The sequence below is a fragment of the Sphaerodactylus townsendi genome, linkage group LG08, assembly GCF_021028975.2.
Source record: "Sphaerodactylus townsendi isolate TG3544 linkage group LG08, MPM_Stown_v2.3, whole genome shotgun sequence".
NCBI lineage: Eukaryota > Metazoa > Chordata > Lepidosauria > Squamata > Sphaerodactylidae > Sphaerodactylus > Sphaerodactylus townsendi.
This window is the reverse complement of record NC_059432.1, coordinates 105412831-105440466: the sequence shown is the minus strand read 5'-3', so window position 1 is coordinate 105440466 and position 27636 is coordinate 105412831. Positions and strand designations below refer to the sequence as shown.

The 27636-nt window shown below is 47.8% G+C and overlaps 1 protein-coding gene across 1 annotated transcript in view; it reads left to right on the top strand.

Annotated features, from left to right (window-relative positions):
- The window catches only part of LOC125438502 (guanine nucleotide exchange factor DBS-like), a 124206-nt gene extending 98780 nt beyond the window's left edge, over positions 1-25426 (top strand). The window contains exons 16-23 of the mRNA XM_048506937.1: positions 3993-4088; positions 5471-5560; positions 8740-8811; positions 12599-12685; positions 16770-16888; positions 19795-19907; positions 21059-21162; positions 23730-25426. Of these exons, the coding sequence (XP_048362894.1) occupies positions 3993-4088; positions 5471-5560; positions 8740-8811; positions 12599-12685; positions 16770-16888; positions 19795-19907; positions 21059-21162; positions 23730-23830 (782 nt within the window). The 3' untranslated portion in view covers positions 23831-25426. The remainder of the gene's footprint in view (positions 1-3992; positions 4089-5470; positions 5561-8739; positions 8812-12598; positions 12686-16769; positions 16889-19794; positions 19908-21058; positions 21163-23729) is intronic.
- The last annotated feature ends 2210 nt before the right edge of the window (positions 25427-27636 follow it).

Here is a 27636-nt window from a genome sequence, read left to right as displayed (position 1 = left end):
CTGTGGGGTCTCACTAGTCAGTGAGAAGTTTGGCTGCTGGGAATAAGCCATTAGGGTTTCACAATGCATGGATGGGCTACTATGAGAATAAGAAGCTGCTTAATTTTTAGTCAGACCAATTATTCCTTCAGCACCATATCTGTCTCCACCATCTGGCCCTGGCTCGACAAAGCCTTAAAAAGATACTTCCTCAGTTTGTCTGTGGGAGATCCTTTTGATCTGGAGATGCTAGTGAGCAGCCAGTACAGTGAACTCTATAGACTGCCCATATACATGGTGGCTTTCTCCTCTGGGCAGCCACTGATGTTGAAAAGAGTATTTATGTGCAGAGTGAGCACAAGACGGGCCAGCAATTGTGTAAATCCTCCAATAATTCCTCAGCGGAATAGACATCAGTATTTTCCTTTAGCTTAAAAGCCAAAATATTCTGCTGATGGGAGGTTTGCTGAACGCGAGTGCAATTGCTATAAGACTTCTTATACAGCATGCGGTTGGAAATCTGGCAGTTCCATGCAATCGAGGCTTGCAGAGTCATCTGAGCAGCATACTCCAGAAATTCAGAATGGTGAGCGAGGAGTCAATTGCCTCCATGTGGCTTCCTGCAGTAATTACACACTTCCCACAGCTTGTGCGACTACTGTGCTTCTTGTACACCACCTGGTGGCGGTCTAAATTTTTCCTTCAGGTTAACCCTCTGGGAAATCTCAAACGAGCATAGTGCTGAATCACAACAGGGACAGAGGATCTCATGAATGTGTTTGCTCCAGCTAGTTCTCCAAAAGGTCTGAGACTTTCCCCAAAGGGGCATCTCTGTCATTCCAATCCTGCTGCACTTCATTGATGAGCTGGAGGAGAATGGAAATGGGGGGCACTTTCAGCTCGAGCCACAGCTGACTGAAAACCATGTATCTGAATGAGCATACCCCTTACAAAGTATGTCCATCCAAATTCTCCATAATTGATCATGCAAAGCAATACACAACTGGAGTTGGGTGGGAGCAAAAGTGTTGAGGTGCAATGTTTGTGGGCAACTAGACTGCCAGGGTGGCGTGGCAAAGCAGGGCGTATTAATGGCGCTGCTGGGGCATTGGGGATCTCATTGTTCCCGCTCACTATGCAGCAGCAACAGACTGAAAGAGCAACGCCCCTGAGCAGGGCCAAGAATGCATGCACAAAAGTAGATGGGTTTGGGATTTTATTCTGTAAACATTTCGCTAGACCCTAACAGAATCTTCTGCAACGAAAACGGAGCCGTGCGAAAATTCGGCCCAGCTCAAATTTTGCTTGTAAGTCAAACAACAAATGATTTGTACAACAATGACTTCGTTTTGAAGTGTACTAAGAGGGCAAATAAGGTTTTTAGCAAATTAACGCACTCTGCACACGATCAAATGAACACCTCTGAAGTCAGGCCTGCTTGGCCTGTACCTTGTGCAAAGGTTAAAAGGACTTAAGGGCCAGAAGGAGTGCTTAAAGCTGGAACATGGAAATGCTTGCCAAAATGGCGCCACCAGAGGCAGCATTGAAAGTTCCATAAGCATAAGCATAAGCATAAGCATTTTATTGTCATTGTGCACGCACAACGAAATTTACAGCAGCATTCCTCGATGCACACAATTTCAGACTCATACATCATCATCCTCCACCCATCCCTACACAGCCCCAAATACATCAATATGAAGCAGCGGAGTTTAGCATAGCCACAGCTCTAGAGTAGAAGCTGTCTCTAAACCTCTTTGTCCTAGTTCTGAGGGCCCTGTATCGTCTGCCAGATGGTAGCAGTTTAAAAAGAGAGTGTGCTGGATGAGACGGGTCCCTCAGAATATTTTGGGCTTTATTTAGGCTTCAGGCATTATAGATTTCTTCCAAGGAGGGGAGAGGGCAGCCGATAATCCTTTGTGCAGTGGTGATCACCCTTTGGAGCGCCTTCCTATTCGCCACTGTGCAACTGGAGAACCATACACAGATGCAGTAGGTTAGGACACTCTCTATAGCACAGCCGTAAAAGGACACCAGGAGTTTTCCATCCAGTTGCTGCTTCCTTAAAAGTCTCAGATAGTACAGTCTTTGCTGGGCTTTCTTAACCATAACAGCAGCAGTGGCATAGCAGCAGTGGCGTAGTGGTTAAGAGCAGACTCTAATCTAGGGTTTGATTCCCCGCTCTGTCATCTGAGCTGTGGAGGCTTATCTGGAGAATTCAGATTAGCCTGTGCACTCCCACACACGCCAGCTGGGTGACCTTGGGCTAGTCACAGTTCTTCAAAGCTCTCTCAGCCCCACCTACCTCACAGGGTGTTTATTGTGGAGGAGAGGAGATGAGATTGTAAACCCTTTTGAGTCTCCTTACGGGAGAGAAAGGGGGGATATAAATCCAAACTCTTCTTCTTCTTTTTCTTCAGTGCTCCCGTTGGGCTTTTTAAAATGCCAATTTCAGCTGGGGTGCTTTCAGTTTTAACATTTAATTACATTCGTAAAAGAATCAAACTGGAGGCGGGGGAGAATCTATAAAAGGATTGCAGATTCAGCAATCAGCATTGAGGGATGTGAGATGGATGAAGGCTTTGTTTAAGTGGGGTAATGCTGCATGGGAAAGAGAGGTCTTTGCAGTGAACAGTGCCGATAATCTTAAAACACTTCATTACAACCATGGCCAAGGGTCTCCAAGAGGTACTTTGTGAAATAGTTCCCACCAGTTAAAGCTGCCTCCTGTGGTAGAATTGCCAACCTCCAGGTGGGGCCCGGGATCTATAGAATTACAGCTGATCTCCAGATAAATTCCCCTGGGGAAAATGGCTGCCTTGTGGGGGGGGGACTGTATGCATCACATCTGAGGTCCCTCCCCACCCAAACTCCACCCTCCCCAGGCTCCACCCCCAAATATCCAGGAATTTCCCAACCTGGAGTTGGCAGCCCTACCTTGAAATCTCATGAAGTGAATGTGAGAGAAAACCTCCTCAGGAAAATCAAAGACCTGGGGTAGTTCAAGCAGCCTTCCTGAGATATTAGTGTGGGGGCATGAGGAGAGGAGCTAATATGTTGGAACATTTTGCATTACTTAGAAGTAGCTCCCATTACAGAACAGGATGAAGGATTGCAGATTCAGCAATCCTTCATCCTACTCAAGGTCCTACTTAAGACCAGCTCCTGCATCTCAACTTACGCTCAATCATTTTCTTTTCCAGTGACCACCACTGAGCTCCAGCTCAGAAGTATATCTAGGGCAGGGGTCTTCAAACTATGGTCCTCCAGATGTTCATGGACTACAATTCCCATCAGCCCCTACCAGCATGGCCAAGTGGTAGGGCTCATGGGAATTGTAGTCTATGAACATCTGGAGGGCCATAGTTTGAAGATCCCTGATCTAGGGAAAATGTAGCCTGGTGCAAAATATGAATTTTCTGCCACTGCCCCTTTCCTCCCCATGGACAGTCACCCTCCCCCACCATGACCAAACGTTTTTTTCCACCAGGTCTTGAAGTCAGTGTATGGACCCAGAGGGAAGGAGGACGGGTGTGGGGGCGTTTTCTGCTCCCCGCATGACTAAATAGCTGCAGCCCAGGGACATTTGACCCCATATATCCCCCTGGGCAGTACGCCCATGCTCCAGCCTCTGTAATCTCAAAAGCAGATGTTGCTGTGGTTTGCAGGAAGAGACACGACTCAATCTTAAGTTTGTTTTGAATTCTCTCGCTGCTGGCCTTTCCAACTTGCAATATGATATCTCTCACCCCCATTCTATTCCTGCTCTCGACTGAAAGCGAACTAGTCAAATGCATCCCCTTTGCATGTGAGGGATTGGTTTGACCCGGATAGTTCGAGTTCCCAGTTCACCTTCCTAACTTGTCACCTTCTGCATTAACACAGCCCTGGCCTGCCCTGGTCCCCGTCCCAGCTGTGTCCTGTCCTTTCGCGAGCTCTCTAACCGTTGCTTTCTCCATCAGTCGCAAAGTCCAACCCCTCTTGCTTTACGTTTCTCTACCTCTCTCTCCTAGCCGATTCTTCCGCCAGCCTTAACTTTGAGCGCTCAGCTCTTGCTAGAAAGCGGTTTACATTGCAAGGGCTTTCGAACCGCAGAGCTCCACCCAAAGGTAAACCTGATCGCCAGCCATGCATCTCCCACGTCCTGTCTTCATTCCACGGTGCCATCTGTCTCTCCTCTTCAAGCGCGGCCACCTATCATGACAGTGTCTTCGTCTGGTGTAAACATCTAGATTCCACCAGTCTATTTTTTCAGTGGTCCATTTTTGGTATACATGCAAAGGGGTGCTTTGAACCAATGGGCGGCCAGTTTTATTGGCTTTTAACAACAGCTTAAGATATTAAAGGAGCAGCAGTGGCGTAGGAGGTTAAGAGCTCGTGTATTTTCAAAAAGGAGCAGCAGTTTTTCAAAAGGAGCAGCAGTGGCGTAGGAGGTTAGGAGCTCATGTATCTAATCTGGAGGAACCGGGTTTGATTCCCCGCTCTGCCACCTGAGATGTGGAGGCTTATCTGGGGAATTCAGATTAGCCTGTACACTCCCACACATGCCAGCTGGGTGACCTTGGGCTAGTCACAGCTTCTCGGAGCTCTCTCAGCCCCACCTACCTCACAGGGTGTTTGTTTTGAGGGGGGAAGGGCAAGGAGGTTGTAAGCCCCTTTGAGTCTCCTGCAGGAGAGAAAGGGGGGATATAAATCCAAACTCTTCTTCTTCTTCTTCTTCTTCTTCTTAAAGGGGGGGGGAGTTTCTCCTGGCATGGGGACATGATGAGACAACTTTCACAAGCAAACGATATCATGGTCCCATTGCAGTTAAAAGTTGCAAAGTGGCCTGAAAGAGCGGCGCTCCTGATTGCATGGACGAAATCTATAGCCTGCATATTTTGTGTACTCAAGGGGTCACATAGTAACATGGCGTAGACGCTTCACACTTATAGGCCGGGGTAGTTGTACAACAGCATTCCAGTGTGAGGCTAATAGACACCCTCGTTGTCCGCATATTACCCATATATACTCATATCATGAGTATGCACCTAATGGCCGATGACCCACTGCCAGCAGTCTCCGGCCTCACCCTGTTTTGGGGTGAAAAGTAGCCCCAAAAGTGCTCTTGCTTTCCCTGGGAAAAGCGAGAAAATGCATGGCCAGAGGAAGTGCACTGGAACAAGAAATCTTGCCCTGATGTGCTTCCTGTCCCACCGCATTCCAGGGCGCCAGTGTGTAATTGGCCATTGTGTGGTGAATCCTCTCTGCAATCCCATGTAACCCAGGTTCGTTTCAGTACAGCAGCCCCTGAACTAGCTTGTCAATCAACGTGCGCACCTACTCATGTCAGCAGGTCCTGAGCAGTAATCATTTGACTGCAGCTTTCAATCGGAACTAGCTGTTGTTTTTCAAAAAGCACTTTCTGAATTTCTGTTTTCCTTCCTGTGTTCCTTTCTTTGCTTGCTTGCCTTTAACCCTTCCCTAACCTGCACCCTGTCTGTTCTCCCAGATCCAGAATCTAAAGAAAGGGATGTCACCCACCGCTTTTCCCTAGGTTCCTCCATCAGCTCCACAACTAACACATCTGCTCTAACCAAAGGTACAGTCACACTAACCCCGCTGCCCCCTGCCCCTTAGCTCCTTTCCTTCCTTGTTCCAACCTGGATAGCTTTAAAAGGGGCTTGGACAGATTTATGGAGGAGAAGTCGATGTATGGCTACCAATATTAATCCTCCTTGATCTGCGGTTGCAAATGCCTTAGCAGACCAGGTGTTTGGGAGCAGCAGCAGCAGCAGAAGCCATTGCTTTCCCATCCTGCCTGTGAGCTCCCAAAGGCACCTGGTGGGCCACTGCGAGTAGCAGAGAGCTGGACTAGATGGACTCTGGTCTGATCCAGGAGGCTCTTTCTTATGTTCTTATGTTCCTTTCTATACTGGCACCAATACAGCTGGTGTGGGAATTAAAATTTTGCTGTCTGTTTCTGTGGTTTGCTCTAGAGCAGGGGTAGGAGACTCTGGCTCTCAGATAAATTCAGGAATCCTACAATTCCTTATCAATGCCTCTGTCAGCATGGCCAATTGTAGCCCATGCTGGTAGAAACTGATGGGAATCTCTGTAATTCCCGAACATCTGAGGTATCTGGAAGAATCCCTACCCCTGGATCTCTTAGAGCTATGGAATCGGGCACAATTATTTTTTTCCATGGGGCCGCATAAAGAAACAGGAAAATATTGGTGGAGGGCTGGGCCAAAAGGCAGGCGCTTTTGAAAGCGTGCACGCTGAGCCTTTATAGCCCGGCAGCCAAGGCGCAACCGGCTTCATGGCGGGCTTTCAAAAAAAAGGCGCCTTGCTCCACAGCAAGGCAGGGGGGCCAGTCAGGGTCATCCGGTGGGCCGGATGTGGCCCGCGGGCCGTATAATGCCCAGGTCTGCTCTAGAGGCAGGGTTAGCTATGAGACCTTCAGTGTCCACCTAACATTGCAAGCGGTGGAGTGCACCACAATTGAAAAATTATCCAGGGGTTTTTCCAAGCTCCTCCGGGTGTTCATATCCCAATATAATCATTCTGGATAGCCTGGGGCTGCACCGTTCCTCTTAGCCTTGGATCTCCCTTTGCGATAAGAGACTGGCCTGACCCACCGGGGTGTGATGGAGGCAATCAGATCACCCAAAAGACACTAAAATATTTTGCTCATGAAAAGCAGTGTTTGATACAATCTTTGCAAGTGGGCGGCCAAACTCCAGGAGGCACCCCAGATCACGATGTCAAGGATCAGTTCCTTTAGACAAAACAGGCACTTGGAGGGCGCTTGGACTCTATGGCACGGTACCCCCCGGAGGTCCGTGCCCTCTTTGAGCTCCAACCCCAAATCTCTAGGGATTTCCCATCCCAGAACGGGCAACCCCACCAAGAAAATGTAGACATTTGACTAGCTTGTGCGATCGGTATAACTTGCAAAGTTTGGACTACCTTGGTGCATAATGTTTATTTTGGATTGTGAGCCACATTTCTTCGTGATGCTGAAAATGGAGGATCCTAAAGGAACATGCCAACTTGTTTGGATGTCTTGTGATAATAGAGAAGGGTTTTACACTATGACAGTTATAGGGAAATGCGACAGCTAGAGGCTGAGATGGACCCAGCTTGACCTGGTGTGGACTGGGGTCCCTCAGGAAGAAATAGAGCCTGGGCTGCCCCACCCAGAGTCCCATGGTGGAGCACGGCACCATTCCACTGCCTTCAAGAAGGCTTTCCGGCATGGGCGTGGGGGGTATGGCACCTGGGGCAAAATGCAAAGAGCAGCCAGCTGAAAAAACAGCCTGCTCTGGCTGCGGGGGCCTGGGTGGTGGGGAGGGTTGTGGGGTTGCCCCGCTGTCCCGTTATTGCTACGCCACTGCTTTCCAGCAGCATGGGGAGGCAAACTGCAAAGAAAATACTCCGCCACTTCTGGAGAGCCCTCCATTGGGCTTAATAAACTTACACCACCCAAAAAGTCAGTGTAACTGTCACAAACCTGGGGTGGAAACCAATTAACATTGGCTGCACCCCTGGGACCCCCCCCACACACACCTCTGCTGCACCAATGCAGTGAGCTCCGCTCACTGGCATTTCTTCCCCTCTGTTACTGTAAGTACCCTGGGGAGGGCAAATCCACCAGCGTGGGCATGTGCTGCTTCAGCCAGCGTGGTGTAGTGGTTAAAAGCAGATGCCCTCTAATCTGAAGAACCAGGTTTGATTCCCCGCTCTGCCGCCTGAGCTGTGGAGGCTTATCTAGTGAACCAGACTAGCTTGTGCACTCCAACACATGCCAGCTGGGTGACCTTGGGCTAGTCACTGTTCTTTGGAGCTCTCTCAACCCCACCCACCTCACCGGGTGTTTGTTGTGGAGGGGGGAGGGCAAGGAGATTGTAAGCCCCTTTGAGTCTCCTTACAGGAGAGAAAGGGGGGATATAAATCCAAACTCTTCTTCTTCCACTTCTTCAGCAGCAAGATTTCCCCTACTCCTTTGTGGTGAGGCTGTAAAAGACCTTACTTAATGGGATAATGTTGCCTGTATTGAAAAGTTTTTGAGCTGTTCTGCAGCAGTGGGAACTCCCAGTACAATTAAATATAGGGAGGAAGGGGCGATATCCTATCCTGAGAGTTGCCAATTCTAGCATGGGAAATTCACGGAGATTGGCTGTGGTGCTGAACAAGACAGAAATCGTGGAAACTCGTTTTTTTACACGAGAACTGATCTCAGGAGTGCCTATGCCATTCCAGGGTGACTCTAAGACCCACCTGGTGGTTGGTAACCATACCTGCGCTCTGGTCATTTACCACGGGATGCCATTTGGCTTATTTGTAGCAAATTAGATGCTGTTTTTGGTGACTTGTGGTTGGATTTCCGGTTCAAAAATCGATATTATGTAATTCTAGCCGGCTAACAAAGCATGATGGGAAAACGTAACGTTTGTCTAGTAAGTTCTCGTCAAGATGATGGGAAGGTACATGAAGCTCATTTCATTGTGCAGTTTGATTTCCAGTGTTGGTCCTGCTTTCTCTTAGAATTGCAGCTAATCCAAAAAGGGCAAGGCAGAAATCGTTTCTAGGTGATAAAGTACAACGTGCTCCCCCCCCACCTGCCTCAACTTGATTGTTTCGCCGATGGTTTTGCATGCTAAATAAATCTCGTCAGTTTCATGTGCCGCAAATCCCGTTCCGTTCCACTCCGAGCGAGCACATGGGCAACCACTAATGGTATTTCCAATCTTTTCATTGTCTGCCAACTTCGCACAGGTCGCCTTCTTCCTGCCGTTAAAGTCAAGAGGCACGAAATAAAAAGTGATCCGACTCCTCTGGGTTTTGAAGGTACCTGTTCTGACTCAATGCATGGAGTTCTTGTGCAACAGTCTGTTGGTGTCATTGGTGGGAATGCGTATCTGTTCATCATCTTCACCAGCATACTGCATACTAGAGAGCCTGCCTGCAAGCATTTCTGAGTCAGCATATAAAATCCTTTTCTATTTTTCTTGAAAAAGCATTCTATCATCATTTCTTTGCCTCCTTTTTCTGGAAAAAAACATTCTATCATCATTTCTTTGCCTCCTTTTTCTGGAAAAAACATTCTATCATCATTTCTTTGCCTCCTTTTTCTGGAAAAAACATTCTATCATCATTTCTTTGCCTCCTTTTTCTGGAAAAAACATTCTATCATCATTTCTTTGCCTCCTTTTTCTGGAAAAAACATTCTATCATCATTTCTTTGCCTCCTTTTTCTGGAAAAAACATTCTATCCTCATTTCTTCGCCCCCTTTTTCGAAAAAAAACATTCTATCATCATTTCTTTGCCTCCTTTTTCTGGAAAAAAACATTCTATCATCATTTCTTTGCCTCCTTTTTCTGGAAAAACATTCTATCATCATTTCTTTGCCTCCTTTTTCTGGAAAACACATTCTATCATCATTTCTTTTCGCCTCCTTTTTTTCTGGAAAAACATCTCTATCATCATTTCTTTTGCCTCCTTTTTCTGGAAAAAACATTCTATCATCATTTCTTTTCCTCCTTTTTCTGGAAAAAACATTCTATCTTGATTTCTTTCCCTCCTTTTTCTGGAAAAAAACATTCTATCATCATTTCTTTACTTGCCTCCTTTTTCCTGGAAAGCACATTCTATCATCATTTCTTCGCCTCCTTTTTCTGGAAAAACATTCTATTATCATTTCTTTGCCTCCTTTTTCTGGAAAAAACATTCTATCATCATTTCTTTGCCTCCTTTTTCTGGAAAAAAACATTCTATCATCATTTCTTTGCCTCCTTTTCTTCTGGAAAACATTCTATCATCATTTCTTTGCCTCTCCTTTTTTTCTGGAAAAAACATTCCTATCATCATTTCTTTGCCCTCCTTTTTTCTGGAAAAAACATTCTATCATCATTTCTTTGCCTCCTTTTTTCTAGAAAAAACATTCTATCATCATTTCTTTGCCCTCCTTTTTTTTCTTAGAAAAAAAACATTCTATCATCATTTCTTTTTGCCTCCTTTTTCTGGAAAAACATTCCTATCATCATTTTCTTTTGCCTCCTTTTTCTGGAAAAACATTCTATCATCATTTCTTTGCCCTCCTTTTTTTCTGGAAAAAACATTCTATCATCATTTCTTTGCCTCCTTTTTCTGGAAAAAAACATTCTATCATCATTTCTTTACCTCCTTCACATACTTCATCTTTGTCTGCCAAGTTCCATTCAGCAGGTTGGCAAAACCGCACGACGTGAACCGAACCGCCCCGTTCTCAAGCGCCGCAGTGAAGTCAGTGAAGAATTATCACAAACCTTCCTACCCAATATAAAACATTTAAAATTTCAAAAACAGTATCAAGGATGTAAAGAAAATCAGATGGCAGCCGAGGGGCACATTTCTCACTTCCCTACTTATTTAGCATTGCCTACAGAATAAGCTCCGTTGACAAATCGGATTCCACTTTCTATGCCAGTGGTGGCGAACCTATGGCACGAGTGCCAGGGGTGGCACTCAGAGCCCTCTCTGTGGGCACGCGCAAACAGAGGCCGTCCCCCCCATCTAGACTGGCCTGGGCCGCTGGGCTTGATTATTAGCATTAAACCTAAGACCTAGTTTTGGGGAAGCAGTGTAGGTAATCCTGTTAATCGCTGTTAAACCTCACACTGATTTTCATGCAAAGAACTAAAAGCATAATCCTTCTTTTGCACCTGGGAGTAAAGCTTCGGTCCTGGCAATGGGGCTTGTCTGAGTAAAACCCTCCCACAGGGTGAAGTGATTCACCCGTTGGAAAGAGTTGCGGTACCTGCTGTTTCAAAGCAAAGCTTCACCGGGATTACCACCAAGCTTACTCCTGAGTAACGCACGCCTTGGAGCCAACCTTTTTTTCTAAACTAAAACCTCAGTATTCAGGTTAAATTGCTGTGTTGGCACTTTGCGATAAATAAGTGGGTTTTGGGTTGCAATTTGGGCACTCGGTCTCGAAAAGGTTCGCCATCACTGTTCTATGCCATCACTTGGGAAAATGACCCATGAAATGGGGGCAGAGAGGGAACTTGGCACCGTCCATTTGTATGACTGTGGACCTTTCTACGGTTCATTTATCTTTTCCTCTCCTTTTCCAACTGTGACTCGTTTTGCTTGTGACATCTTGCATGTCACTTTCCTGCTTCAACCGGTGTCCTTCGTAGCATGCTGACGTAACCGTGCCCTTACTGGTGACCATTTGATCTTTTCCTTTCTGAATGATTCTGTAGCCAGGCCTTGTTTCTTTAAGAACACGATTCCATCGTATGAGTCATGATGCTGACTAATTACCCTGTCACACATTTTAACTGCCCCTTTATGAGGGAAATCAGGGTAGTAAACGTGGTGCTTCTTTGCAAGAGCCATCCTGATTTTCAGTTTGCTCATTTGGGTATAACAAAGGAAAAGCAAACAAAAAACCACAGTGGAGTTTGAGGGAAAATATTTATTGTCTATACACCCCTGTAGCAGGAGCAGCAGTGGCGTAGGAGGTTAAGAGCTCGTGTATCTAATCTGGAGGAACCGGGTTTGATTCCCAGCTCTGCCGCATGAGCTGTGGAGGCTTCTCTGGGGAATTCAGATTAGCCTGTACACTCCCCACACACACGCCAGCTGGGTGACCTTGGGCTAGTCACAGCTTCTCGAATCTCTCTCAGCCCCACCTACCTCACAGGGTGTTTGTTGTGAGGGGGGAAGGGCAAGGAGATTGTAAGCCCCTTTGAGTTTCCAGCAGGAGAGAAAGGGGGGAATATAAATCCAAACTACTCCTCCTCCTCCTCCTCCTCCTCCTCCTCCTCCTCCTCTTCTTCTTCTTTTTCTTCTTCTTTTTCTTCTTCTTTTTCTTTTTCTTCTTCTTTTTCTTCTTCTTCTTCTTCTTCTTCTTCTTCTTCTTCTTCTTCTTCTTCTTCTTCTTCTTCTTCTTCTTCTTCTTCTATGCATTTCACATGAGCTGTATGCAGTGTTCTCTGACAGAAGAGATTGGATTTATATCCCAGCTTTCTCTCCTGTAAGGAGACTCACGGTGGTTTACAAACTCCCTTTCTCCCCTTTCTCTCCGTGGGGCCTTTGCCAGCCCAGGCGGGCTGAGAGTTCCAGTTGAGACCATGACTGGCCCAAGGTCACCCAGCAGGAATGTAGGAGTGTGGAAACACATCTGGTTCCCCTTATAAGAGTCCGCCGCTCAAATGAAGGAACAGAGAATCAAACCCGTATCTCGCGATTAGAGTCCAGCTGCTCTTAACCATTACACCACACTGGCTTTTAGATTCTACCCTATGGCTTTTTAGAAGGGAAAGATAACATTGCATACAGTCTCTGAAGTTTCATCCTCCGATGAATCTCATGCAAAATGCATGGGGTTTTATCGACAATAAATATTTCCCCTCGAGAACCATTGTTTTTTTGCTTTTCCGTTTGCTTTGCATGGACCTTATCTGGGTTTTTTTTCCATTTGGCGTACACACGTAACCTTCTGCATGTGACATTGAAGACCCACCCCCCCTCCCAGCCTGTTCAGCAAGGAAGACCGCCTGGAAGGGGTTGCATGTTTTGTCTGTTGTCTCTGAGTTGGTTCCCAGGTAGCAAATGAGCTTAAAACATCCCTGCTTCCTGTCACAGATGTTTTTGAAAGATCCCTGTTGGCTCAAGCCAAATGCAGCATCGCTCCCTCCACGAGATTGGTGCCTAGATCCGCTTCACAGACAGGTAAAAGGCATCAGAATACGGTTTTGGAGTCCTCATGCTGGGCAGAGCATACCCAGAGACACATGGCACAGTTCACTGAGGGACCCTTCTGTGAGGATCCCAGGCAAATAAAGGGAAGCTTTGGGCTCTTCCGTAGCATCTACTCATTTCCCCTGGAGATTGTGCAGGAGAACTTGTTCGTGGACCATGCCCAAAGTGTTAAAGTCATCATCGAAGTTTTTTTTTTTTACTCCTTCAACTTCACCTTTACAGTGCCGCGTTTAGCACTCAACGTCTCCCTCTTTTGCCCATGTTCACTTCACTTTCTCCTCCCAGTATATTAAATGTTGACTGCAAACTCTTGGGGGCAGGGACCTTTCGTTCGCCTGCGTTACTCTGCAAAGCACTGTGTATGCTGCTGGTGCAATATCCATTATCCTGTTGGTGGTTTGCTCCATTGAAAAGTATCAGGGGATTCCCAAGCTAAGCCCCTGCAGAGTTGGGAAGCAAATATTCCACTGTTCTTCTGAGAACTATGATGAGATGTAAGGATTTGCTCTTGGGGAAGGCAGCCACTATAAATGTTTTCCAAAATTAAGCATGAGGACCAGCAACATGTCCTTCATGTTTTGGGTTTTCCAAAAAAATGTTTAATTTATTTTATTTATTATTTAGATTTTTATACCGCCCTTTCCCAGAATCCGGTGATGTGTAATAAAACTAATACAAAACGGATTCGGAACAAACCTATTTACATTAAAACAACAACAGCAACCCATAGAAGCTCCATCGTTAAAATATACTAAATTTCATTAAAAACAGCGGTAATACCATAGTAGAAGGTGCCCGGTAAATCCTTTTCCTTAAAACCCTCCCCTAGGGAGCGGCCGGACTCTTCCATAGGAGGGTAATCTGGATGCAATCAAGCAGGGTAGTTTGCTCACCTCTGGCAAAGAAGTACTACCTCCAAGAGATCAGGGAAGAGGCAGTCATCACGTGCTAGTAAAAAATTTTGTGAGCAAATCATATTTGTAACCAGGATATGCTATGACATATTTTTGATGAGTTGGACTGGGGGGAGGGGGGGAGCCAAGCCTGGCCTAGGACATAGCTTGGGCTCCCTCTGACACTCGCCTCTGGTCCGATTTCATATCGCTAAATCAATCTGTCTGCTGTGAGTGGCGGACAGCAGAAGCAGCAAACTTCTTATCCCTTTAGTCTTCTTATCTTAACTGCTCTCTGACTCAAAGGTTTCAAGCGGATCAAAATCCAACTGTCTTATAGGCAATCGCTGCAGCTAAATTTTAGCAACTGCTAAGGTGGTTTTCCAATCTTCATCTACAAGGAGAACTAAAAGATTTTTTGAGATGGTTCAGTTGGAGGGCAAATACCTTTCTCCCAGACCAGACCAAATTTTTCAATCCAATAAAATGTGTTCTAAGGTCTCAAGAGGATCCACCTTTTCAGACTCTTTCTGAATATCCTGTGCTTGTGAATTGGGCTTCCAGTATAGCTGAGAATTTAAGTGAGTGAGCATGAATGCTTTTCTATAAAGAGGGATTGTTATATCTTTTAAGTAGCTCAGAATAACTCAAGAAGAGGGACCTCCAGAGAAACCATGCTTTCAATAAGGTATTTGTTGTTTCCAGATTCAACACTGAGAGCTTTACTTGTTTTACAATGTCCGTATCTTTAGCGTCAATCTGTCACCATTGGTGTATATTCTTAGCCATCACTGTGCATGGTCCCATATAAAGGTCTTCCGCAATGAGATTCAAAATTCCTTGCCTTGCCTTTCGAATGGCACGTTCACCTCTTTTTATTGCAGACAATAAGCTAAATTTTCATCCTCTTGTTTTTCATATCAAAACTTGCACCTTGGATGGTGGGATTTAGTTTCTTGAGGACACGTGTAGGTTTGAATGAGGATGAGATTCTGTTTGCATTGTTTAATGTGCCGTCTATATTTTCTCCCACTTTCTCTTTTTTTTTAATTTTTCAACTTGATTAAAGTTTAGGATTTTCTGGTGTGGGGCATGGAGAGAGATGACTTTAAGGAGTGAGAGTTGACGAGGCTCAGCAGGGTTCTGGGGGACCCACTGACCCCATTTCAAGTGAACCTGAGATTGTCCTTGCACAGGTTACCTCAAGATTGTCCTTAAACTAAGGTGACCAGATGGTCACCTTGGTGAACCGGGATGGGGGGGGGGGGGTAGTGACCGTCGTGGCCAGCCTCAGGCGCCTTACTGCCTTCTGGGGCTTGCCGGTTCCTACCCTGTCAGCAGGGGTGGGAAAGCGGCAAGCCCCAGGAAGGCTGAGTCTTGCGACTACTGCCCAGCGGAGAAGGCACTTTCGCCGCGACCAAGTTAGCATGCTCCAGAAGGCAGTCTGACGGCAGCCTCCCAAAAATCGGAGACAATTTGAAGAGAACCAGCGGACGCTGGCCAAGAGACAAGTGTTTAAAGAGCAGGACTGTCCCGCATCAAAGCTGGGCGTCTGGTCAGCTTCTACTCTTTAAAACAAATCCACTGGAGCAATGCCAGAATTACAAGGCCCAAAGCCAAAACAGTTCTTGAGAACATAGGCAAACATGTAAACGGTAGCACTACGTTGCATCCAAGTGCAAAATCACCACTGATTCCTCCCATTTAAAATGCACAAACCATATAGGAAAAGGGGAATTAGAATGACAGGAAAATGGGGGGGATTAATAAGCTCACAAAATGAACGCAAATAACCATCAAAAGTCATTCTGGAAAACTCAGAAGCTCAAACGGTGGCTGTGAAGACAGGCGAGGTGATCAGCATTTTGTATTTGTGGGCTAGGTCCTTTGCAATACCAAATCAGCATTATGGTTTAGTACTTCACTGATTCGAAACACCAAGTATTGGAATATAGCTGCTAAATTCTCGATATATTCCAGCCCACATTTCAGCCTCCTGTGACCACTAACGGGCAGTAGCTGCAAGTTTGGTCTAGGCAGGAGAAAGGTTCAAATTCTTGCCCAGGTATGAAGCCAGCAAGGCACTCTTTCTAAAGGTGTTTCCACTCCAGTGGGTTTGCAGGTGATCAGTGTCCGAAATCAGATGGCAGGGCTGGTCATTGGGGGCAATTCCCATTTCAGTTGTATTGTATTGCATTGTATTATTCTATTTGTATACCATCTTCCCCCAAAGTGCTCAGGGCGGTGAACATGAACAGCATAATAGCAAACATCAGTAATCATAACATCAAGTAACAAAACAACAATAAACATAGCATCAATAAACATAACATTGTAAACATAGCATTATAAACAAGAACATCAATAATCATAACATCATAAGCTATAAGGCAATAATAATCATAGCAGCATACATAATCAACATAGATAGACATAATAAGCATAGATGGCAACTTTCCTCTCCTGTAGTTGCTGCTGGTCTACACTAAGGTGACCAGATGGTCACCTTTGTGAACCGGGACAGGGGGTGAAGCTGGCTGTACTGCTGCATAAACTATCACGGCGCACAGCCACAGAACCGCGGCCTTCTGGGGCTTGCCGACTCCGCCCTGTGAGCAGGGGCGGAAGCGGCAAGCCCCAGAGGAGCCCGTGCTTTCACGGCTTTGCCTGAGGCTGCCCGCTGCCTTTAAGCCCCAGAAGGCAGTCACGGCAGCCTCCCAAGAATCCAGGGACAATTTGAAGAACCCAAGGACCTTGGAGGACAAATTGTTTAAAGATGAGACTGTCCCTTCAATGTGGGACCTCTGAATCAACCCTAGATCTACACAGCTGGGATGAACTTGGAGCTTTCTTGGTTGTTCACTGGTGTCTCCCTTGAGATGGGCCAACTGAGGCCATGAACTGGAATGAATGGTACCGAATGTTCAGGTCCCATTCGACATTGTATCCTCCTGCCCTATCTTGGCCTGATTCACAGGGCTGTTGGAAAAGGAAGATGTTGCCCTGTTCTTATTAGAAGCATACTATGCAGACCTATTTGAGGAGGAACCAGTCGAATGGCAAATTGATTTCGAGGGGGCAAAAAAACTCTGATTGTGGTAAAGTACACTTGAAGTCGGATCCAGGAGCTAATACCAATCATGTCTGTATCCTTTGTAAAGGTTGGCCCAGCAGGCAAATGCCGTCGCTAGACACCTTTGAGGATTTTGAAGCCATCCCATCCAGCGCGGAGGAGATGTCCAACTCTTCGGATCTGGAGGAAGAGAGCCAGCCAAACAACGTACGTCACAATCTCTGAAACTTCGTGCTGCCATTTTCCACGTTCCCATGAACCTGTTCTGTGCTGGGCCTAAACCCTGCAGGACAGGAAATGTTTCAGAATGGCCCCTTCAGTAGTGATATATTGCATCCGCATTATTTCCTTAAATCTTCAGAATAAACTAGCGGGCCCGGCCACGCGTTGCTGTGGCTGAGTCTGGTGAAGTGGAAAAGAAAGAAAAGGAAGCGAACGGTTTGAACATGTGTCATTGCACAATGCTTGCAAGGGAGGGGAGGGGCAAGGGGCCCCTCACTCCCCTTCCTCTCTTCCGTTCCCTTGCATGGCAACCCGCCCCATCCCTCCCTAAAGTTCCCCATCCTCTGCTAGGGTGGGTGGGCCATGACCAGGTGGCTGTCCCTGTCCCTTTCACTCCCTTCCCTTGCAGGCGAATTACCTAGCTTAAAACACCCTGGGAGGCATGAGGTACGTTGTGTTCAAATTTCAGAGCTTTTGGTTCCAGCTAAACCCGGACCCTCCCTCACCTTCCCCTTCCTCCAGCTAGGGGTGGGTGGAGCCATGTGTGCAGATGGCCGGGCCCCATCCTGTTTCACTCAGATGGCGGCGATTTTCCAAGGAAGGCATAGTTTGTTTCCCTTGTATCAGGGATGTGCTTTGATGGCCCAGCAGATGCGCTGTTGGAACAGAACCGTGGTTCCAACTGTCACAGGTGTGGCATGTACACAACTGCTAGCACAGTTGTAACATGTACACACAACAGGAGGTGTGAAGAAGCAATTATTAGAAACATGGCCGCGGCACAGGAATCTTGACGTTATTAATGAAAATTTCAAAGCAATCGGTCCAGTAGTTTGGGAGATTACCTGTCAGCAGAAAAACACACTGATAGATTTTTATTTATATGGATGAGTTGAGGCTCAATCCCTGCTTTCTCTCTTGAATTATTTTTATTTATTCGTTTATATCCTGCTGTTCTTCTCAGTGGGACCCAAAGCAGCTTACATCGTTTCCCCTTCCCTTTTTATCTTCACAACAACCTTGCAAGGTATGATTGACTGAGATAAAATGACTGGCCCACGGTCACAAAAGCCAGCTTCCATGGCAGAGTGGGGAATCGAACCTGGCCTTCTTGGATCCCAGCATTCAAACAACAGCATCAGCTTGGCTGTCACTTTTGACTTCTCCATCCCTAACACCCCCCCCCCCTTTAACTTTATTTCAACTGGAGGGATATTTTCTGCCATTTTAACTGAAAATACCGTATAAACTCGTGTATAAGCTGACTCCTGTATAAGCCGAGGCACCTAATTTTACTACCAAAACCTGGGGACAGCGTGTTGGCCCCATGGCCCGAGGTGGAAAGCCGGGAGGCAGAGGGAGCTCCTTATTTGGGCAGTGACTCTCCCTGATGTCATTGCCAAATGAGGGCTCCCCTCCCAGCTGTAAGGTTTGAGGAAGCCCAGAGCAAGCCAGGAGGTGGAGGGGCTCCCTTATTTGGGCAGTGACTCCCCCCACAGTGTCATTGCCCAAATAATGAGGCTCCCTCCACCTCCCACGCTGGGTTTGAGGGAAGCCCAGGCAACCAGGAGGTGGAGGGAGCTCACTGGCTGGGCAGTGACTCCTGCAGTGTCATTGCCAAATAAAGACTCCCTCCCACCAGGTGAGAGCCCAGGCAACCCAGGCAGGGAGGTGGAGGAGCTCCTTATTTGGGCAGTGACTCCCCTGATGTCATTGCCGATAATGGGGAAGCTCCCTCCCGCTGAATTTGAGGGAAGCCCAGGCTTGACCAGGAGGTGGAGGGGCTCCTTATTTGGGCAGTGACTCCCCCACAGTGTCATTGCCCAAATAAGGAGCTCCCTCCACCTCCCGGCTGGGTTTGAGGAAGCCCAGGCAACCAGGAGGGGTGGAGGGGAGAAACAGCTGGTAGTGACTTCCCTGATGTCATTGCCCAGGCTAAAGGGCTCCCTCCCACCTCTAACTACCTGAGCTTCCCTCAAACCCAGCCGGGAGGTGGAGGAGCTCCTTATTTGGGCAATGACATCAGGAGGAGTCACTGCCCAAATAAGGAGCCCCCTCTGCCTCCCGGGGTTTGAGGAAGCCCAGCCAGCCAAGGTTCCCCTTCACCCTCCGAGGAGGGCAGCAACAAGCGGCTTGTGCAGCCGCAGGGAGGTCGTCCCAGCCACGCCCCCAGCCTCGGCAGAGGCCTGAAGAGCCGGCTGGTAAGCAGGACTCGTGTATAAGCCGAGGGGGCATTTTTCAGCCTTAAAACAGGGCTGAAAAACTGGGCTTATACGCGAGTATATACGGGTAACATTTTCTGCCATTTCAGTATGCAATAGAGAATTAAGATCCTCAAATATGGTAAGGATGATGACAAAGATCCTAGTCCATAAGGTTTGGGTCTTGCAGACTTCCTCATTTGTTATGAGAGGTTCGGCGTCGCCTCTTTCCTTGCGTCTGATTAAATGTGAATCCCTGGGACAGTGTGGGTTTTTCAGGTTGCATGGTCATGTTCCAGTAGTATTTTCTCCTGATGTTTCACCTGCGGTTGCCAGCCACAGATGCAGGCAAAATGTCAGGAGAAAATACTACTGGAACGCGGCCATACAACCCGGAAAACCCACAACATCCTGAATGTGAGATGTCTGTTGTCGTGAATTAGGGACTTACTGCGATAGAACCCACCCTTCCAAATGACTCCCCGTGGCCAATCTGAACGGACCCTTCCCTAAATAGCTTCTGCTGCAAATTATCTACTGGTGTAGAAGCTGGCTGGTTTTGGTTGAAGCCTCCATCTCTGAAATACACGCTCCAGGCCTTCTAGAGGATACCATCGTTTCCTTCCCCTCCCTCCGGCCCTCCTCCCTCCCTCTGAAATAACCACATGTGCTCTGTCTTACTCGTTTTAGGGATCCGATCTTTACCGGGTCGAAGGCAGCTTTGACACCTGTTTCCCCGATTCCTTGACGCTTGAGGATGGAAATTTAGTGCAATTCATTCAGGAAGGTGCTGACGGACAATGGTAAGTGGGACAGCCAGCCCCACGGACAAGAGGGGTTCAGCCACATTTGGAGGATGGCAGTGGCGGAGCCACAAGGGGGCGGGGAAAATCAGGCGCATGCGTGGGGGGGCATGGAAAATCACCCCCAGGCCCCTCCCACTTGCCCCCCCATGCGCCCCCCCCACACTTACCTTAGTTCCTTTCCTTTTCCTAGAACTTTTTCAGGCTGAAAAAAAGGCCTGTTCACAGGACAGGCTAAAAACGGCCTGAGGAACTACAGTTCCCAGGAGACCTTGGGGCTCACAAGGTCTCCTGGGAAGTATAGTTCCCATCAAGCCATTTTTAAGCCTGAAAAAGTTCTAGGAAAAGGAAAGGAACTAAGGTTAGTGGGGAAAGGGGGGAAGGGGGGCACCGTGGGGGGGGTGCCACGGGGGAGTATGGGGGGTGGAAAATATCGACTGCGCTCCGGGCACAGTTTGGCCCAGCTACGCCTCTGGAGGATGGTGAAATGTGTGTAAACTTGGTTGTTTAACATACCCGAGGGAGTAAAAGCCCAAGGAGAAGAGAATCCAAAATGGAGGGAAACAATTCTGCCTCATGTCCATCATCATCGTCATCATTTTTTGTTGTTGTTCCTGCTATTATTTTTGCCGATGTGTCTGCCCTAAGGACTTGGGCAGCAGTTAGTCTTTCCTTGCAGACCAAGGAGGGAGCAGGTTTAGGCCCTGGTGACCTGCTAGCGAATCTTCTGATATAATAAAGGCCATTTCCCCCGGGGCGCTATGCCACTGGGTGGGGGGGGGGTGAGAGAGTTCTGAGAGGACTGTGACTGGCCCATGGTCACCCAGCAGGCTTCATGTGAAGGAGCAGAGAAACAAACCCAGTTGACTACATGAGTCCACTTCTCATGTGTAGGAATGGAGAATCAAGCCCGGTTCTCGAGTCTACCTGCTCTTTCGCCCCACACCACACCGACTCTTGTGTAAGAAAATGAACGATCTCAGCTGACCCGATTTTTTTAAAAAGGAAGCATCCAGGTGCCCAGCCCTCCTGGCAGATGGGGGAGACAGTCTCGTTGCATTAGGGTTTGGGGGTTGTGTTTGTTTTTTGAGATAACAGTTGTGGCATCAGAAAGGAGGGAGAGACTGTGATCATTTCCTCTGCATGTCCAGGTTAGTGAAGAAACTGGTTTCTGAGAAAACAGACTGGTTCCCTTCCTGTCTGCTTCAGCCAGCAGAAGGGGATACCAACAATATCCGCCGGCACAGCAATGCAGGTAATGCTGAGCAAGGTTTGAAGAGGGTCCTTTTCATCATCATCATCATCATTGCCACCTTCACCTCCTCTGCATCACCTTTCTGTTCTTCCCCAAGGCTCCCGTGAGCCTGATCAGTGGTGGGATCCAAAAATTTTAGTAACAGGTTCCCATGGTGGTGGGATTCAAACTGTGGCAGAGCGCCAATGGGGCAGGGGCTGAGTAGCCCGACAGTGACCGAGGCATTCCGGAGGTGAGGCATTCCCTGGAAGAGCTGTGGCAAGGCGCAGCTGCCTCGCCAGTCCCTTAGGCAGCAACTTGAATGCATGGCAAGCGCAGGCTGCCACACACACCGGTGCACCTCCTGCTAGACTGCTTCAAGTTCTGCGCGCTACTGCTGAGAGGAGGGGCGTAACTCAGGCAAAAATCACGTGGCCAAATCACCAATTAGTAACCCCCTCTCGGCACACACCAATAATTAGTAACCTACTCTCGGGAACCTGTGAGAACTTGCTGGATCCCACCTCTGAGCCTGATCCCTCTCCCTTACCTGGGCATTGGGGGAACAGACTTGAAACAGAAAGTGCAACCTGTTCTCTTTTTCCTCCCAGCGCCTTGCTGCTGCCACCTGCCTGCTGATGGGTGGTGGTGGTTAGAGGGACAACCATGTCCCACAGCTACCATCTGATCAGCAGACAAGCAATGGTGGTGGTAAAAGGCTTGAAGCAGAACCTGTGCAAGAGGCAGCTCCTCCCTCTCAATTCCCTGCCTTCCAGCTGATTGGGGTAGATGGTTCCAAGCATTGTTGTTGTGTCTCCCTTGGCCATCCCTCTTCCTGCACACGGCTGCCTGTTCTTCCTCCTGCCTCTCTCCTGCTGTTGCCAGTGGTATATGTCATCCTATTGTTGCTGCTGCTGCCTCCACTGAATGTTTTTTTAAATCTCCATTGTTAACGCCAACCGTAATTTAGCAACTGCTGAGTCAGCATTTTTAAAAAAAATTAAGTTGCAAAGTCAGCGCTCCCTTCTTCAGTTTTGGACTTTTAAAGAAACTTCTGATTAACAAGTGGTTTGCAGATGTTTCTGCACACCCAAGGTTTTTCCTGGGTTGGCAGAAAAATGCCACCCTCCATTCTGAGCCTGGCCCTATTATGTAGACTTTTTCATCCTCACACTGGAGCCCTTGATCAGACTTATTTTTATTTTATTTTATTTTATTTCTGAGGCTTTTATACCGCCCCATCCCCATAGGGCTCTGGGCCGTGCACAACAAACAAAACCAACAGTTCAGAATAGTTAAAACATTAAAAGCAGCAGTAATTAATAATTATCAGGAAAATGAAATAAGAGTGGGTCCAACATCCTAATTTCAAAATTCCCTCCCCCCCAGAGGGAGGCATGGGGGCCTCAGTAGATGACCAGTGACCCAGATGTCAGGGTCAAACGAGGACCAAACAAGGAGCCAAACAGGGGGGGGGGGCACCACATCAGCTTAGAACTGTTATATTCTCCAGATTCCTGAGAAAATGGTTGTTCCAAGATATCTTTATAGAATCTGTTTCTTTGTGAAGAGGGTACTGGGGAGATTTGTGGCATTTTTGTGATGTCAGTTTGATTGCAAATCTAAAGGAAGAGTGAATGGTAAGCAAGACTGCCTACCAGTATCATCATCAGATTTCTATGAGCAAAAGCTACTCTCTTCCACCACCACCCCAAACCCCCTACACCCCCAACCCCCTACCCCCCAACCCCTGCTTCTCCATCCAGTTCTGAAATCCTAAATTCTTTTCAATTCAGACCGGACAAACTATCCCTCACAGACCTTCACTTTACAGTCTGATGTGCTTTTGCGTTCCTTCCAGTGGTGGGATTCAAATAATTTAACAACTGGTTATTTACAAGCACCATTTTAACAACCGGTTCTGCCGAAGTGGTGCGAACCGGCTGAATCCCACCACTGGTTCCTTCCTCCAAGGGGTGGGCTAGGTGGGCCATTAGTTGCCATTAAGGAAGGACCGGTTGGTTACCATCACTTAGATGAGAACCTAAAAAGTGAGGGCTCCTTTTTCAGCTGTAAGAGCACCAATGGACGGAGAAGTGAAGGTAACAAGTCAACAGGAATGGGGAAGGCAAGGGTGGCGAGGGGAGGTAGAAAAAGAAGAAGAGGAAGAGTTTGGATTTATATCCCCCCTTTCTCTCCTATAGGAGAGTCAAAGGGGCTGACAATCTCCTTGCCCTTCCCCCCTCACAACAAACACCCTGTGAGGTAGGTGGGGCTGAGAGAGCTCTGAGAAGCTGTGACTAGCCCAAGGTCACCCAGCTGGCGTGTGTGGGAGTGCACAGACTAATCTGAATTCCCCAGATAAGCCTCCTCAGCTCAGGCGGCAGAGCTGGGAATCAAACCCGGTTCCTCCAGATTAGATACACAAGCTCTTAACCTCCTACGCCACTGCTGCTCCAAAATTAGATGTGGCTGACTGAAAGCTGAAAGAATCATTGAAGAATGTTTGTGCAGAGTAGATGCCGGTAGGTAGGCATGTTCCTTCCAATGAGGTCCTGATACACAAGACCTGTGCATTCCTCTTTCAGATGTCTACAGTGGTCCCCGCAGCGCCCCACCCACCAACTCCGAGATGAAAGGGAGCGAGCTGTCAAGAAGCTTAACAGCTGAGCAGAAAGCTGGGAGCTGAAGGCACCCGGACTCATTTCCTCAGGGCTCCACCCTCTCCTCTGCTCATCAGCAGATTCTGGATCGATGCGCCTTCCTCGCAAGCTCCGAACTTGAGAACTCTGCGGGATCTCACCAGCATGGAGATACCCTTTTTGAAAAAGAGAAACAAAGACCTCGGCCAGCTGGAAAACCTGGAAGACCATTGGAAATTCAAAGGCGTCAAAGCGATCTTCGCATTTGACAAACGCACCCAGCATCTACGCTTTTTGTAAAAACAAAACACTGTTTTCTGAACTGTTGGAATGGGTGTCGCCTAAATTAGGCTGTCTACAGAGTGATGGGTTCCTAGGCCTGTGGCAGTTTGGGTTGAATGCCAGATTATTTAAGAGAGATCTATGGATAAGCCCCTCCCCCCCCAACCCCCAGATTTTTCTGTTGCCGAGACGCTCTCAAACGTCTCCATGCCTTTATCGCTGCTGCTCAACCTACCCTGGATTCCCCTCGGGTAGATCATAGCTGCACTTGGTCACCTCAAGACAATCATCAGTAGCAAGACCAACAAAATGAGGTCGGGTGACGGCCCACACATACAATCCCTGGGCCTGAGGCAACCGCAAAGCCTTTGCAGAATCGCAAAGGTTCTTCTTTGGGACATAGCCTTCTGTCTGTAGAGAGTTTGGGGTGCTAACTGGTAATACAAGGGTGTCTTGTGGGTAAAGAATGGGGTGAGTTTGGCAAGGGTAAAGGGCAGCCAACTGAAGGCCGATGTAGGGTACATCTCTGGCATCAAGAGGCTGCCTCTGTTTCTCCCATCCCATAGTACTCGGTGCTGCAATTCTGTTCGATGCTGCCGTTCAGCGTTTTCGCACTCCAGCAGAGTGCGTGCTGAACATTATTTTCTTCTGGGCTCTGGAGCAGGAGTCCATCCCTACCCAGATTTCTAAGTGCATCCTCCTCCCCTCATGACATCCCCCAAACGTTTAGGTACTTCCAGATGGGCCCCCCTTCCCGCCCCGTTGCAACAATTGTGCGGTTGTGTTGAAGCTCTGTCGCCAAGATATCTTAAGAAAGACTGTGCCAACTCTCTGCTGCAATGGACAATGTTGTAACTTGCCCTGGGCACTTCAGTTTGTGAGATGATGAGAGTTCCGAGGGGGGCGGGGAATATGTATGTTTTGCATGAAGGCGTTTTTGACAGCACTGGGGAAAATTAGACCCCCTCAAAGATACTTGTAGCGTATTGTTCAAAGTTAACTTTGATCTAGGAATAGGGGTAGTCAACAAGCGATACTATAGGTGTGGCTGGGAAATGGACAGAAAGCCAGACGAAGCAAATTGCCCCACGACCCTGAGAAGTCACACCGACCTGAGAAAAATGCCTAGAAATGGTGTGTCAGTTTCTGGAAAGCACTGCCGCATTTCCCCACTGCTGACTTGGTCCTGAAAGTATTACTGTCCCCAAATAACTTCAAGGGGTTTTTGTGCAATTGAGTCAACTCTCGCTGTGCCATGGACAACACCTAGAATGTACGCCGTTTTCTTTCTTTGCCTTGCCATCATAAGCCATTTCTCCCCAAAATCCATCGATACGATTGATCAAAGCATTTGTTCTTGATTTTGGTTGTTGTGACTGATCATCTTCATAACCCTTTCCGTATGCTGAAGCTTCCTCAGAAGGTGACCACACTTGATTCTTTTGTTTGACAGATGAGAAAAATCCACCTATGGATTAAATAGATTCACACCACTTCAAACTATGGGTTGTGGTGGTTGTGGTGGTTTCTCCGGGCTGCGTGGCCGTGGTCTGGGAGATCTTGTTCCTAACATTTCACCTGCATCTGTGGCTGGCATCTTCAGAGGCGTGTCACAGAGAAAAGTCTGTTTCACACTGTGGCTTTCCCTTCTCACTAGACAGCAGTGCAGGAGAAATATTTGATTTTCCTACTATCTGTGCCCATTAGGCCCCCTCCGCACATGCAGAATAATGCATTTTCAATCCACTTCCAATGCACTTTGCAGCTGTGCGGACTAGCAAAATCCACTTGCAAACAATTGTGGAAGTGAGAGAGAGAGAGAGAGAGAGTGTTTGGATTTATATCCCCCCTTTCTCTCCTATAGGAGACTCAAAGGGGCTGACAATCTCCTTGCCCTTCCCCCCTCACAACAAACACCCTGTGAGGTGGGTGGGGCTGAGAGAGCTCTGAGAAGCTGTGACTCGCCCAAGGTCACCCAGCTGGCGTGTGTGGGAGTGCACAGGCTAACCTGAATTCCCCAGATAAGCCTCCACAGCTCAGGCGGCAAAGCTGGGAATCAAACCCGGTTCCTCCAGATTAGAATGCACCTGCTCTTAACCACTACGCCACTGCTGCTCCTGGATCAAAAGTGCATCATTCTGCATGTGCGGAAGGGGCCTGAGAGGTTCTGATGCACAGACACTGATGCAAAAAAAAAAAAAGGGAAAAAAAGAGGCCATTGAATGGTTCCATGCTGGGATTTCTCCTCACTGTTCCTCATTCCCGCCATTTCTTTTGCTGCTGAGATTCTCCTGGCATTCCCAGCCTGAGTGCAGACAATCTTATTGAAAGAATAATAGTCATAATTTATTCTCATAAATTATTTCCACATCCCTCTTTGTATATTGGTGAAAGAGTTCATTCCAGCTGTTTGTTATGGACATTAATGGGGAGATGTCTTTTTAGAGGGCCCCATATGGACTGATGGCAGTGAGGGAGTTCCTAGTGCGGAAGCCTGCTTCCTTACCCATAGCTGATGGCATCTTTGGGCCTTTCCCCACTTACCTTAAGCCCCGCGCTACTCTTTTCAAGTAGCGCGGGGTCCCCCTGCACTCCCCACGACAGGGGCGGCGACAGCGCAGCCGCCCCAACGCTGCCGCTGTCGCGCCCCCTCAGCGCGCGGCATCCCTGGCGCTGGAGAAAACGGGGTTGCGGGGGCGTGGGGATGCCCGGGCGCGCGCCAGGGATGCCGCACGCTGAGAGCAGCGCGCAGCATAGGGGGGATCCTTGTGAGTGGGGAAACGCCCTTTGACACTGCTGATGGTGTCATGGCGGTCAACAGGGGTTCCATCAAACAGACAAGAAGGCTCCATTAATGCACCGTTAGTATTGTGTGGCATGAGCTTTGTATGGGTAGAGCGGGCTTCTTTAGGGGGCTTCTGCCTTGTGTATTCAAAGCTCTTTTCAGAACAAATTCTCAGTCCCCCCCCCCCCCAAACATTCTGGATAATAAGGAGTTAAGAGCCTTCGTGCGCAATCCCATTTTATGACATATTTACATCCATTCTGCGCCAACATCACAAGTAACCAAAGCCAGCTCGCCATGGAAGGGGATAGCAGCTAATGTTTAAGATCAAATTTACTGAGGACCTGGTGATTTATTTGTTCTTTGGAAGGCTGGCATTTCTCCTTTGGAAGGCACCTGGTCATTTTACAAGTAGATTATCTAGGTGGGGGGGGGGGATTGGTCCTAAGGTAAAGCTGGCTTTTCTGAAGCAAGATGATTACAGGATCATGGCTTGGTTTCCAATAGAGAATGTCCGCCGATTAAATATCCACTTCCTTGCTTCTTTCCTCTTGCTCCAGCTAACAGTGCCTCCTGAAATGCTGCTTCTGGAGGCCAGGGGACATCAGGAAAAATAAGAAGGTGGGATCACAGGTCTGCAGGTGGAGGGGGAGAACTAGCAACTCCCCCCTTCTCTTGGCAGAAATTCTCTGCAGGAGCCAACCCATTATTCTCCATCTACCACTTTAAATCTAAAAAACAAAGGCATGTCTACTCCTTGTTACCCTGACCTGGACGGCCCAGACC